The sequence below is a fragment of the Ailuropoda melanoleuca genome, chromosome 17 (genome assembly GCF_002007445.2).
Source record: "Ailuropoda melanoleuca isolate Jingjing chromosome 17, ASM200744v2, whole genome shotgun sequence".
In the NCBI taxonomy this organism is placed as follows: domain Eukaryota; kingdom Metazoa; phylum Chordata; class Mammalia; order Carnivora; family Ursidae; genus Ailuropoda; species Ailuropoda melanoleuca.
Window position 1 is genome coordinate 1,250,937 of NC_048234.1, and position 15,073 is coordinate 1,266,009.

General features: G+C 49.2%; 1 protein-coding gene across 1 annotated transcript in view; it reads left to right on the plus strand.

Moving 5' to 3' along the window:
- The window catches only part of NLRP1 (NLR family pyrin domain containing 1), a 37,672-nt gene that overhangs the window by 740 nt on the left and 21,859 nt on the right, over positions 1-15,073 (plus strand). The window contains exons 2-4 of the mRNA XM_034647263.1: positions 412-609; positions 2,589-2,792; positions 13,215-14,841. Coding sequence (XP_034503154.1) covers positions 412-609; positions 2,589-2,792; positions 13,215-14,841 — 2,029 coding nt within the window. The remainder of the gene's footprint in view (positions 1-411; positions 610-2,588; positions 2,793-13,214; positions 14,842-15,073) is intronic.

A 15,073-nucleotide genomic window follows, 5' to 3' on the forward strand; every position in this document is an offset into this window, starting at 1 on the left:
ACGCGCGGGGGGAGGGAGGCGCGCGCGGGGGGGGGGAGGCGCCCAGCTCCCAGGTGCCGCTACTTTGACGCCGTCGGAAGCGCGGGCTCCGGAGCCCGGCGGCTGCCGGCGCCCCGTCGGGCAAGCGCCTTCCGGCGTCTCCGCCTGTTTCTCTCTCTGGAACGGGAGTGGGAAAGCCTGCCTCCTTGGACTGTGAGTTAAGGAAATAATCCGCGGGAAACACTGAGCACCGAGCCTGACGGGCAGCGAGTGCTCCTTAACCCCGGTCTCCGCGGCTCAGGGGTCCCCGGCCTCTCCCGGCCTCTCCCGGCGCAGACAGCGGAGCTGCTTCGTGCGCAGAACCCCGGCCTCAGCCCCCAGGTCCTGCTTGTCCCGGCGACGAGCCCCCACCTCTGTGTCTGCCGCCTGCAGCCGAGTCCCCCCGGTTCCCCTGCTCCCCGAGTGCACCTAGCGAGCAGTCCCCCAGCGGGCCCACCTCCACCGAGGTGCTGAAGTTCGTCCAGGACCCAGAGACGGGGAGTCGGAGACAGCCGCCGGGCACATCTGGACACATGTGGAACCCTAAGCCTGGCCCTGCCGGCCCCGGCATCCCCCCCGATTTCCACCCAGGTGAGCCTGGGGCTGCATGGGGCTCTGGGTGGAGGAAGGGGGAAGGAAGAGGGATGGGGGAGCCAGGCTGGGGTGGTGGAGGCAGGCGGCCTGGAAGTAATCTTCTGGAAAGTTCCACCGCTGAGGTGACACGCCGTCTGAAGTGAGAGATGGGGACAGGAGACCCAGGCAGGGCGGGTGGCACGTCTTAATCTGCTGGGCACCAGGTGCAGCACCGTCCTTGCCCAGGCAGAGCTCGGGGTTGTCTCAGGCTCTGAACATCCTCAGGGCCAGGGTGGTCCAGAAAGTTCCAGGGTAGACTGTGCTCCCCAGATAAGCCCCAAGAGGAGGGCAGGCTCCTTCCTCAGCCCCAAGTTCCCTCTCCTGACTTACACCTTATTTCCGCCTCCACCATCCTGAGTCGCCCAGGCTGAAGATCTTCTGTTCTAAGATTTGTTTATTTTGAGAAGGGGGGCGGGAGGGGGGAGAAGCAGAGGGAAAGAATCTCCAGCAGACATTGTGCTGAGCGAGGAGCCCGAGGCAGGGCTCCCGCTGACAGCCCTGAGATCATGACATCAACTGACTGCCCCCACCCAGGAGCCCCTTCCCCGGCCACAGATCTTAACCACAGCCCGCCTCATCCCCTCCTCCTCCGGGCTCTGAGTGGCCGCCCGCCTCAGCGCCGTGTGGAAGGGCTGGTCCACACTCAGGCAGGGCTTGCAGACGGAGCCAGGGCTCGAACCTAGAACCGGCCGTTCCTGCTGCCGCTCGGCGCCAGTCCCCATTGCTCATCGCGCAGCCCCTCCGCTTTCCCTGCCCCTGGTGCCCACCGCACCCCTTGCTCCCCAGCAGGAGCTCTGCTGCCCTCGTTTCCCCTGACCTCCCCCGCTTGCTGTGTGGCCGAAGCAAGCCGCTTCATCCCCGCCCCCCTCCTTGTCCCCACTTCCCCATCTGAGCCTTCACGCTCCACGGTTTCCCCTCCCTCCCACCCCCCAATACAGAATGGGCCCGTCCGTGATCCACACCAAAGAGTGCATTTGCACAGAAGTGTGAGTGCACGGTGCTGACATACTGTGGGGGAGAGGATTAGACCAGCCACATGTCCCCCTGCAAGGGCCCCTCTGGTGCCCCCCCCCAGGCAGCACCACGTCCCACTGCTTCTCCCCTGTGATGATGGTGACGCGGAATGATGCTGCCCTGTCCCCTGTCCTGGGTTTAGAGGCCGCCTGGTAACTTCTTGTCCTAGAAAGCAGGCGCCCGACCCTGCTAAGTGGCTTCTCAGCATCTTTCTACCTAATAGACATTCTCGCCGGAACTTCCAAACCGACTCCTAAGAGAAAACCGTGTCTCTATCTTTATGATTCTATTTGGCAGTGGTTTTATCGAGATAGAATTCACCTGCTTAAAGCATCCAACTCAGGGGTTTGCCGCCGTCAGTGTTAGAAGATTTTCATCACCCTCCAAAAAAACACCACCTTACCCACTCCCAAGAGAAACAAAAACATACCTTCGCACAAAAACGTGTACGTGAATTTTCATCGTACCGTTATTCATAAAAGGCAAAAAGCATCAGCAACCCAAATGCGTATTAACTAATGGCTAAACAAAATACAGTCTCTACGTGCAGAAATTATTTTCCGACGGAAGAATGAAGTACTGATGTAAACCACAACATGGATGATAACCCCTGAACGCACGAGAAGTCAAAGAAACCAGTAAAAAATAATCATGTAGCACGAAATTCAGTGTATATGGGCTGTGCAGGACGGGCAGATCTGGAGAGGTAGAGAGCACCTTCGTGGTAGGCGCGGAGTGGAGGGATGAGGGGAGCAGTAGGCACCGTTGAAAGGGTAAGGTGGGTTCTTCTTAATCTTCATGGTTCTAACTCTGGGATGAGAAACACCCATCCCAAAGGATTGTAGTAAGAGCTCAGAACGGAGGGGCCTGACATAGAAGGGGTGCTCAGTGTTCGGCAATTTCCTTCCTGTCTTTCCCCCCAGGAGACCCTTCCTCGCCCTTTTATCAAGCCCTTCCAAGCTCCCCAGACCAAGAGTCGCCACTCCAGGAGTCACCCAGTGCTCCCACATCCACGTTGGTGCTAGAGAATTGGAAGTCCCTGCTGCACCCCAGCCCTGAGCCCAGAAAGCAGGAGGCTTCCAGGGCTTGGTGGTCTCTGGCCGAAACATCTGCAAACCAAAGCACAGGTGAGGCCCCTGCAGAGCTCCTGGGGGGGGGGGCCAAATGGGCAGGCTGATCACAGAGGGTCTCAAGCACATCTGAAAGCCCTCTCCGGAGCACCCATGCTGGCTGGCATCCCTCCATCGGGCTAAGCCACTGTTTTTAGGTGGTCCTAGAAATTATAATGCAGGTGCATTGCCCAGTGCAGGAAACACATCAGGCTTTGTGCCCAGTGCCTCCCTTGCACACTTGCTCAAATGTCACAGCCCCTCCCTCCATAGGGCCAATATCCTTATCACCCCATCATGGAGATGAGAAAAACAGGGCTCAAAGAGGTGAGGTTGCACAGTTCCTGGAGGCAGGGGTGGATTTCAGCATCTGTGTTCTCCCTGATGCCAGAATCCACACCTTTAACCCCCCCACATCGTGCTCCCTCTACAGTGTGGGTGACAAGGACAGTCACAGGCTTGCGGGCTCCCCATGCCACCCAGGGCCTTAGCCACTGCCAGGCCATCCCCTTAGAACTGACCCTAATGCTCAGAGATGCGCCCTTGAAATCTGAGAGATGTTAAGTGGAAAGGATTCTTTCCGCACCCAGATAGGAGTAAACTTGCAGAATTCGTGGTCCTGAAATGTGTATGGCCCAGGATCAAAGTTTATTGATTGACTTAATAAGTTACACTGCCTTCTATTCAAAAAAGGATGAAAGGGAGAGAGGGAGAAAGGAAGGATGGATGGATGGATGGATTAGAGAACATTTTACAGAAACATGCAAATTCAATAACCTTAAAATAAAGCAAGGATTAAAGCCACGAGTAATTTGCAATTACTTGCCAATAACTAATTATTAATTGATTTTGAGCATCCTAGCAAGCAAGGCAAAAAGGGGAATGTAGTGGGGTTACGTAATATCTGTTACGCAATAGAAAAGACCAAATCAAAAGGAAGCACAGTTTTTTCATGACTCTCAAGTCTTCGGTTTCGCCAGCTTTATTAAGGTATGATTCGCAAGTAGAATTGGACTTAAAGTGTGCAAACGTTTGCTAAACGTACGCATGGTGAAATGATCACCACAATCCAGTTAATTAACACATTCATCACCTCACAGACGTGTGTGTGTGTGTGTGTGTGTGTGTGTGTGTGTGTGTGAGAACCGTTAAGATCTACCCCCCACAAGTTTCCAATACGCTCTATGCCAGTATTTAGTCACCACGGCTGCACATTAGACGCTCAGAACTTCGTCATTTTGTAACTGAAAGCTGGTAGCCGCTGACCAACGTCTCCCCATTTCCTGCACCCCCAGCCCCGCCCCGCCCCGGGCCACCAGCATTCCACCCTCTGCTTCTATGTTTGACTTTTGGTTTTGCCTTTTTTTTTTTTTTAAACATTCCACATCTAAGTGATACTGTATGTTTGCCTTTGTCTGGCTTATGTCAGTTCACGTGGTACCCTCTAAGCTCATCCGTGTTGTCACAAGTGGCAGAATTTTCTTCTTTTTATGGCTGAAAAATAGTCCATCGGACATATGTGCCACATTTTCTTTATCCGTTTATCAGCCAGAGGACACCTAGGCTGTTTCCGTGTCTCGGCTGTTGTGAATAACGCCGCAGTGAAATGGGGGTGCGGATAGCTTCTCTCGAGATTCCTTCAGATAGATGCCCAGAACTGGAATTCCTGGATCGTAGGGTAGTTCTGTTTTTAATTTTTTGAGGAAGCTCTATACTGTTTAACGTCGTGGCTACACCAACTTTCATTCCCATCAGCAGTGTGCAAGTGTTCCGTTTTCTGCACGTCCTTGCCAACACCTGTTCTATCCTATTTGACGACAGTCTTCCAGACAGATGAGAAGTGCTATATGAAGTGTGTCTCCCTAATGATTAGTGATGTTGAACACTTCTTCGTGTACCCGTTGGTCATTCGTACATCCTCCTGGGGAAAAAAATGTCTATTCAGGTCTTTTTTTTTTTTTTAAAGATTTTATTTATTTATTCAACAGAGATAGAGACAGCCAGTGAGAGAGGGACCACAAGCAGGGGGAGTGGGAGAGGAAGAAGCAGGCTCATAGCGGAGGAGCCTGATGTGGGGCTTGATCCTGTAACGCTGGGATCACGCCCTGAGCCGAAGGCAGACGCTTAACCGCTGTGCCACCCAGGCGCCCCCTATTCAGGTCTTTTGCTCATTGTTTTTGTTTTGCTGTTGAGTTGTATGAGTTCTTTATATATGCTTTATATTAATCCCTTATTTGATAAATGGTTTACAAATATTTTCCCCCTTTCCATAGGTTGCCTTTTCATTTTATTGGTCATTTCGTTTGCACAAGCATTCCAGATTGATGTAGTCCCACTTTTGTATTTTCACTTTTGTTACCTGGGCTTTTGGTGTCATATCCAAAAAATTATTGTTGAGATCAACATCAAGGACCTTTGCCCCCCATATTTTCTTCTGGGAGTTTTATGGCTTCCGATCTTACATTTAAGTTATTTAATCCATTTTGTGTTAATTTCTGGGAGTGTTGTGAGGCAGGAGTCCAGTTTCATTCTTCTGCATGTAGATATCCAGTTTTCCAACATCATTTATTGAAAAGATGATCTTTTCCTCATTGAGTATCTCGGATCCTGTGTCAAATATCATTGATCATTTATGCATGGGTTTATTTCTGGGCTTTCAGTTCTGTTGTATTGATCTGTGTGTCTGTTTTTATGCCAGTACCAGACTGTTTTGATTACTATAGCTTCGTAAATAATGTTTGAAATCAGGAAGTGTGATGCCTCCAGCTTTGCTCTTTTTTTTCGAGATTGCTTTGGCTAGGAGGTTTTTGTGATTTCATAAGAATTTTAGGATTGCATTTTTTCATGCGCATGAAAAATTTTGATAGGGATTTTGATAGGGATTGCACTGAATCTGTAGATTGCTTTGGGCCATATGGACATTTTTATGATATTAATTCCTCTAATCCAGGAACATAGAATATCTTTCCATTTATTTGTGTCTTCTTCAGTTTCTTTTGTCAGTATGTTACAGTTTTCTGTGTATAAGCTTTTCACCTCCTTGGTTTAATTTATCGCTAAATATTTTATTGATTTTGATACAAGATAACTATCTGAAAGATAGTTCATTGTTAGTGTATAGAAATGCAATTGATGTTTCTGTGTTGATTTTGTATCCTGCAAGTTTACTGAATTATTTTATCACTTCTGGCAGGTATCGGTGGAGTCTTTAGGGTTTTCTGTCTATAAGATCATGCCACCTGCAAACAGAAACAATTTTACTTCTTTCTGAATGATTTGAATCCCTTTTGGTTTTTTTTGTTTGTTTGTTTTTGTTTGTTTGTTAAAGATTTATTTATTTATTTATTCGACAGAGATAGAGACAGTCAGTGGGAGAGGGAACACAAGCAGGGGGAGTGGGAGAGGAAGAAGCAGGCTCATAGCGGAGGAGCCCGATGTGGGGTTCGATCCCATAACGCTGGGATCACACCCTGAGCCCAAGGCAGATGCCCAACGACTGCGCCACCCAGGCGCCCCTAGATCCCTTTTGTTTTTTTGTTGCCTCATTGCTTTGACGGGGATTTTTCCAGTATCATGTTAAAAAGAAGTGGTGAGAGGAGCACCTGGGTGACTCAGTTAGTTAAGCATCTGACTCTTCATTTCAGCTCGGGTCCAGATCTCAGGGTTGTGAGATCGAGCCCCACATCAGGCTCTGTGCTCAGCAGGGGGTCTGCTTAAGATTCTCTCTCTCCCTCTCCACTCCCAAAATAAATAAATAAGTCTTACAAAAAAAAAAAAGTGGTGAGAGTGGGCATTCCTGTCTTGTTCTTAATATTGAAGGAAAAGGTTTAGCTTTTCATCATTGAATGTGATGTTCGCTGTGACCTTCTCGTATATGGCCTCTGCCGTACTGAGTGTGTTCCTTCTGTACCCAGTTTGTCGAAAGTTTTTATCATGGAAAAATTTAATTTTGACAAGTGCTTTTTCTGCGTCTACTGAGATGATCATTAATTTTTATACTTGATTCTGTTAATGTGCTGTATCACATTTATTGGTTTGCCTGTGTCAGTTCATCCGTGCATCCCAGACATAAATCCCACTTGGTCACGGTGTATGAGCCTTTTAATGTGCTGATGAATTTGGGGTGCTAGTGTTCTGTGGAGGATTTTTGCATGTGTGTTCATCAGGGGTATTGGACTGTAATTTTCTCTCTTTGTAGCATTCTTGACTGACCTCGTTATCAGGGCAGAACTGGCCTCGTAACGTGACTTGGGAAGTGGCTCCCTGCTCTTGCATTTTGGAAGAGGGTGAGAAGGATTGGCTCTAATTCTTTAAATATTTTGTAGAATCTGTCAAGGGAGACATCTGGTCTTGGGTGTTCCTTGTTGGGAGATTCTTAATTACTGATTCAGCCCCTTACAGGTGTGTCCAGTTGTCCTATTCCTTCATGATTCAGTCTTAGTGGGTTGTGTGGTTCTAGGGATTTGTCTGTTTCTTGTAGGTTGTCCAGTTTGTTGGCTTATGATTACTCAAATCAGCCTCATGATCCTTTGTCTCCTCAGTTTCAGTTGTAATTGATTTTATTTATTTGAGTTTTCTTTTTTTCTTAGTCTAGCTAAAGGTTTATCAATTTTGTTTATCTTTTTTAAAAAATCAGCTTTTGGGGCGCCTGGGTGGCTCCGTCATTAAGCGTCTGCCTTCAGCTCAGGGTGTGATCCCAGAGTCCTGGGATCGAGCTCCGCATCGGGCTCCTCTGCTGGGGGCCTGCTTCTTCCTCTCCCACTCCCCCTGCTTGTGTTCCCTCTCTCTCTGGCTGTCTCTCTCTCTCTCTCTGTCGAATAAATAAATACATAAAATCTTTTTTAAAAATCAGTTTTTAGTTTGGTTGGTCTTTTGTTTTTCTAGCCTCTCATTTATTTCTGCTCTGATCTTTGTTCTTGCCTTCCGTCTGCTAATTTTGGGCTTGGTTTGTTCTCCTTTTTCTAGTTCCTTGAGGTGTAAAGTTGGGCTGTTAGATCTCTCAGGCTTCTTTATGTAGGTGTAGATGACTGTAAACTTCCCTCTTAGAAATGTTTTTGCTGCAAATCTTCTGATCTCTTACTCTGCCCCTGGCGACATGTTTTGGTATGCTGTGTTTCAACTTTCATTTGTCTCGATTTTTTTCCCCTTTTAATTTGTTCTTTTAACCCATTGATTGTTTGAAAGGGTTGCTTAATTTCCACTCTTTTATAAATTTCCCCAGTTTCCTCCTGTTAGCAATCGCTAGTTTCATATCATTGTGGTTGGAAAAAATACTTGAATGGTTTCAGTTTCTCAGACTTGCTGGGGCTTATTATATGATCTGGAGAACATTCTATGTGCGTTTAGAAGAACACGCATTCTGCGGCTATTGGATGAAGGGTTCTGTATGTCTAACACATATGTTCTGCTTGATCTAACATGTGGTTCAAGTCCAGTATTTCCTTACTGATGCTCTGTCTGGATCACCTCTCCATTGTTGCAAGTGGGGTATTGGAAGTCCCCTACTATGAATTGTGTTGCTATCTATTCCCGCCTACGGATCTGTTCATATTTGCTTGACAAATTTGGGTGTTATAACCTCCTGATGAATTGAACCCTTCATTATTATATAATGACTTTCTTTTTCTCTTATTATACTTTGCACTTAAAGTCTATTCTGTCTAATATAAGTATAGCTACTTCTGCTCTCTTTTGATTTCCATTTGCTTGGAATATCTTTTTCCATCCCTTCACTTTAGCCTAAGTGTGTCCTGAAAGCAGAAATGAGTCTCTTTTAGACAAAGCATGTAGTTGGGTCTTGGTTTTGGGTTTTTGTTTCAGTTTTTTTTTTAATCCATTCAGACATTCTTTGTCTTTTGATAGGAGAATTTAATCCATTTACATTTAATTTCAACAGTAATTTCAACAGGTACGGACTTACTATTGCCATCTTGTTTATTGCTTTCTGGCTGCTTTGCTGTTCCTTTATTCTTTACTTACTCTCTTGCTGTCATCCTTTGTGAATTGATGATTTTCTGTAGAGGTGTGCTTTGATTCCTTTTTCTTTATCCTTTGTATATCTACCGTAGGTTTTTGCTTTGTGGCTACCGTGAGGCTTACATAAAGCATCTTATAGCTATAGCACTCTGTTTTAAGGTGATAACAACATAATTTTGATTACATACAAAAATGCTACCCTTTTACTTCCATACATGCACACACTACATTTTGTTTTTGATGTCACAGTTTGCATCTTTTTATATTGTGTACGTATTAACAAATTACTGTAACTAGTTATTTTTAATACTTCTGTCTTTTAGCCTTTGTACTAGAGTTCAGTAATTCACACACCACCATTACAGTATTAAGAGCATTCTGAATTTCACTATACACTTACCCTCACCCGTGAGTTCACTTTCATGTGTTTTCGTGTTACTAATTAACATCCTTTCATTTCAGCTTAAAGAACCCCTTTTATTTTTTTTTATTTTTTTTAAAGATTTTATTTATTTATTCGACAGATAGAGACAGCCAGTGAGAGAGGGAACACAAGCAGGGGGAGTGGGAGAGGAAGGAGCAGGCTCATAGCGGAGCAGCCCGATGTGGGGCTCGACCCCATAATGCCGGGATCACGCCCTGAGCCGAAGGCAGACGCTTAACTGCTGTGCCACCCAGGCGCCCCTAAAGAACCCCCTTTAACATTTCTTGTAAATCAGGCGTAGTGGTCATGTGCTTTTGTTTATCTAGGAAAGGACTTCACTTTCATTTCCGAAGGCCTGCTTTGCCAAGTACTTTTGGTTGGCAGGGTTTTTTTCTTTCAGCACTTTGCATAAAAATATCCACCCACTCTGTCCTGGCCTGCAAAGTTTCAGTGCTGAGAAATCTGCTGACAGCCTTATGGGAGTTCCCTGGCATAGGATGGGTCTTTTTCTTTTTTCTTGCTCCTTTCAAAATTCTCTCTTTGGGTTTGTTTGGTTTTTTTACAGATTTATTATGATGTATATAAGTGAAATCGTCTTTGGGTTTAAAGTCTATGAGCTTCATGTACCTGGATATCAGTATCCCTCCCCAGTAGTGGGCTGTCTTTAGCCATTATTTGTTTAATAAGCATTCTGTCCTTTTCTCTTTCTCTTCTCCTTCTGGGCCTCCCATAATGCAAATCTTACTTTGCTTGATGGTTCCCATAATTGACATAGGCTTTCTTCGCTCTTTTTTATGTATTTTTCTTTTTTCTCCTCTGACCAGGTGGTTACAAATGATCTGCCTTGGAGCTTACGGGTTCTTTCTTCTGCTTGATCACCTGCATTGTTGATGCTCTCCATTGCATGTTTTTTCATCTCATTCATTGTATTCTTCCACTCCAGCATTTGTACTTATTTCTTTTTTATGATTTCTGTCTCTCTGTTGAACTTTTTGTTTTGCTTGTGTATTGTTTTCCTGGTTTCACTGAGTTGTCTACCTGTGTTTTCACGTCACTTTCTGAGCTTCCTTGAAAGAATGATTTTGAATTCTTTGGCAATTCTCCACTGCTGGAAAAGTATGGCGTTCCCCTGGGGTGTCATGTTTCCTTGTCATCTCATGTTTCTCGCAGCTTTGTGTTCATGTCTGTGCCTTGGATGGAGCACTCATGCCTCCCAGACTTTGTGGACTGGTTTTGATGGGAGAAGGCCTTCATCTGTGGATGGATGTGAGGGCACAGGCTGGATGGGGGTCACAGTTCTGGTTCCAGAAAAGGCTCTGGTGATGCCCATATAGCTCCATCATCTGAGGTTAGTGTCAGTGAAGATGGACGTGGTCCTCGACGGCCATGGCTGCTGGGGACCTCCCGATCTCTTCTTCTGCCCCTGGAGATATCATAGCCAAGGGGATCTCTTTGGGCACTGGTCCCAGCTTGCAGGTGCTCTCACAGTGGTACCCTGTAGCTGATACACAGACACACAGTGACCACGGAGCTGGGGTCTAAAGCATGGTGCCCACAGAGGTCCAGAGCATGTACAGAGTTGGGGAAGCTGGCAACCCTGGTCCTAGGGCAGTGCAACACTTCCGGGAAGGGGCACAGCATTATCTCCCCACCAAAGAGTCCATGCTGGGGATGGCTGTTGGTTACCTCAGTGGCAGAAGCTGCTGGCGTCTGCTGTGTAGCAGGCCACTGCAGCCCACACCAACCACCATTATGGGGTCTTCTTCTGTGGAAGCTGCAGGGAGTCCGCAATAGGACCACTGAAATCTCGAGCAGCACAGACTGCTGGTTCCTACCTAGAGCAGACCCCTGGGGCCTACAGTGGCCCCTGTTGCGTGGCTGATGCTTGTAGCCCTCACCCTTCTGCATTGTCCCTAGCCTTCCCCAGATGTCTATGCTAGGCTGATCTCCCCAGCAATCCTTTTTATGTGATTTTTTTATTTCTCTGTATTGTGTTGCTGTAGGTTCTTAATTGAACTCTTGAGGTCTCCGAAGCTATTTATGTTCATGAAAAGCTATCTTATCGTGTGTGTGTGTGTGTGTGTGTGTGTGTGTGTGTGTGTGGTGGACAAATACTGCTATCTCCTACTCCCCATCCTGCTAATGTCAGTTCCCCCCAATTCTACATTCTAAGGGACTTTCTCAGCTGGGAAACTTGAACAAAATAATATCCCAGCAAGTTTCATAGCAAGTGCAAAACCCACGTGGTATGCATTTTGGTATATAGAGAGTAAAAGTAGGCAGATTTTTTGGTGTACAGGAGAAGATAGTGAATATCTTAGGCTTTGGGGCCACACAGCCCCTGTGGCAAATACTTCCCTCTCCACTGTAGCCTGAAAGTGGCCATAAGCAACATCCAAACCAGTAGGCATGGCTGTGGTACAATGAAGCTATATTTATGGACCCTAAATTCTGAATTTTGTATAAGTTTTCACATGCTGTGAAATATTCTTCTTTTTATTTTTTTTTTCAGCTGTTTAAAAATGTAACAGTCTTTCTTAGGTTTTGACAACAGGTGGCCCTCTGGATTGGGCTAGTGTTTGCGAACGCCCATTCGGAAGCATATTGTTAGAGGTATCGGTGGTAGGGGGTGGAGTTTTAGAGTATAACTGAAAAACGAGGACTTAGGTCTGTGGAAACACTAACAGATCCAAGAGAACCAGGATGTCCTGGGGAACGTGGCATCAAAAAGAACTAAGCCCTCTCTTGGCCCCGCAGGTAGACACAGGGCCCTGAGTAGGGCAGCCCATACCCATGACCCAGAGTGGCCATCCCCATGCTCCTCGGAGATTGTCACATCTCCAGAAACATTCTCAAAAGTGACAACAAAAGCAGATGTATAGGTCATGACTTCAGAGGTGGGGTGGCCCTCTGTCACCATAGGCTCACCAGTGCTAGAGGCATATGTTGACCCCACATGCCCCATCTCCCCCAGAGTCTTCCTAGCACACTCTCAACTCTGGAGACCCCGTAGGTTCCCCAAGGTGAGCTGAGTCTCGGGACCCAAAGGAGTCCCTTGTGTCATCTCTGAAATTTGCCAAAGGAGAGAAGTGAGAAGCGCTCAGAATATTCTGATTGAAGAGGAGATGGTGTTTTAAGAATGATTCCACGTGGAATCGAAGGTAGGAGCCTGAGGTCCCTTCCTGGGGGACAGTCTTTGACATGTGCTCAGCCGCTCACAGTTCATAGAGCACCAGTTCACAGAGCACCGTCGTCGTGGCTGTCTCGGGAGGGGTCCCCAGAGGCAGCCCCTGAGGCAGGATGTGAGTGCAGGTGGTTTACTGGGGCCGTGACTCCCGGAAGCAACAGCAGGAGAGAGGAGAAGTGAGACGGGGGAGGAAGGAAGACAACGCAACCTGCCCCGTGAGAAACTGAGATTTGGTGTTTCTGGAACCTGTGGGACATGGTGTAGAAAGCATGGCAGGGTTATCTGTCCTGGGGGCAGGGGACCCCGTCCGCTGTTGGTCAAGGGCTCCTTCTGGAGACAGCCCTCAGACAGACCACCACAGGTGCGGGCAGAAGGACGTCCCTGGCCTGTGCTTCCGTGGTGGGGGCTGAGGTCAACGTAATCTCCTTCACTCCTCTGTGACCTCCTACGAGGAGATGCCGTGATCCCGTTTACAGGCGAGAAGACCGAGGCCCAGTGGGGCAGACGGCTCAGGCCACGGGCTTCACGAGAGCAGAGCTGTGTTGCGTGTCTCATTCCCTCTGTACCCTCAGCCCCCAGAGCAGCGCCTGGCACGGTCAGCCCTTGATGAATATTTGCAGCATGAAGGAAAGCCACCAGGGAGCGTGATTTGGTCAAGTCAAGGCGAGCTGGCGTTTTCTCCCCACAGCCCACGCTCCTTCCACGGCCCTGGCAGGACCGCGCGAGCGCTGGCAGCCAGCACAGCACGTGGCTCCGAGCGGGTGCCTGAAACCGTTGTCGAGTGAATGAATGAACGAACACAGGAGCAGGTGTGTTCTAACCTTTACGTCCCATCTTTCCCTCCCTTACGTAGAAATCGGAGAAAGTTGCCAGCACCAGAAGAGAAAGAGGCCCTGGCCCGCACAGTCATGGGAAAACGAGGATTTGCACCAAGAATTCATACAGCTGCTGCTCCTCCATCAACCTCACCCCAGACGCCATGAGTCCCTCATCGAGTGGAGCTATCCCCACGGGGTAGTGGAGAAGCAGGGGCATTTGATTGAGGTCAAAGACTTATTTGGCCCAGGCCTGGGCGCCCAGGAAGAGCCTCGAACGGTCATCCTGCATGGGGTTGCTGGAATCGGGAAGTCGACGATGGCCAGGCAGGTGAGGAGGGCCTGGAAGGAAGGGCGGCTGTACAGGGATCGTTTCCGGTACGTCGTCTACGTCAGCTGCAGAGAGCTGGCCCAGTCCGAGACGACGAGTCTCGCGGAGCTCATCACAAAGGGCTGGGCTGCCCCCGTGCCTCCCATCAAACAGATCCTGTCTCAGCCCGGACAGCTGCTCTTCATCCTCGACGACTTGGATGAGCCGAAGTGGGTCTTGGGGAAGCAGAGACCCGAGGGCTGCGTGCAGTGGAACGAGCAGCAGCCGGTAGATACCCTGCTGGGCAGGTTGCTGGAGAAAAGCCTGCTTCCTGAGGCTTCTCTGCTGATCACAGCACGGACCTTGGCTCTGCAGGAGCTCATTCCCTCTGTGGGGCAGCCACAGTGGGTCGAGGTCCTGGGGTTCTCCGAGTCCGGCCGGAAGGAATATTTCTACAAATATTTCAAGAGTGAAAGTCAAGCGGTCACAGCCTTTAGCTTGGTTGAGTTAAACCAAGCCCTGCTGACGATGTGTCTCGTGCCCTTGGTGTGCTGGCTGGTCTGCACTTGGCTGAGGAAGCGGATGGAGCGGGAAGAAAGGCTCTCGCAGGTGCCCCAGACCGCCACAACCCTCTGTCTGCACTACGTTTCCGAGGCTCTGCCGGCCCAGCCCCTTGGGTCTCAGCTGAGGGGCCTCTGCTCCCTGGCTGCCGAGGGCACCTGGCAGGGAAAGAGCCTGCTCAGTTGGCAGGATTTCGGGAAGCATGAGTTGGAGGAGGCCACCGTCTCCGCTCTCTTAGAGACGGGCATTCTTCGAAAGCATCCCTCCCCCCTGACCTGCTGCTTTGCTCACCGGTACCTGCAAGAGTTCTTCGCGGCAGTGTCCTGCGTGCTGGGGGGCGAGTACGAGAAAAGCCATCCCCCCGACGGCGTCGGAGGGCCGGACAACCTGCTAAAGGCGTATGGGAGGTTTGACGTGTTTGGGGCTCCAGCCACGCATTTCGTGTTCGGCCTCCTGAGTAAGCAGGGGCAGCGAGAGATGGAGGCCGTCTTCCAGGTCAAGGTGCCTGTGGAGCGGAAGCACGCGCTGCTGCGGTGGGCCGCGTTCGAGGTCTGGAAACCGCGCCACTTTCCGCCTCTGTGCTCTCTGTCGACGTTCCGCTGTTTGTACGAGATTCAGGACGAGGGTTTCCTGACCCCCATGTTGGCCTCTTCCGACTGGGCGAGCGTGTGCGTCCACACCAGCCTGGAGCTGCTGCTGTTCATGTTCTGCATTCGATTCTGCACCGTGAAGAAGCTTTACCTGAATGAGAGTGGACAGCACAGCCAGCCGTGGGGACTCGTCCGCGAGGCTCTGTGAGTACCCCACACCCCTCCCGCCAGCCCCCGTGTGGGTCCCGCCACGCTGGGCGCCGCAGCCACTCCCACGAAGCCTGGGGCCGGGAGCTAAAGAGTCTGAGGTCACCAGTGACTTCTAACCGCCACATCTGACCCCCGGTTCCCTGTCTGCTTCCGCGTCCTGCCTGCCTCTGGGTGGGCCCTCTGTGGTTTCCCGTCCTGTGTCTGTGACGATCGCCCCCTTTGCTCC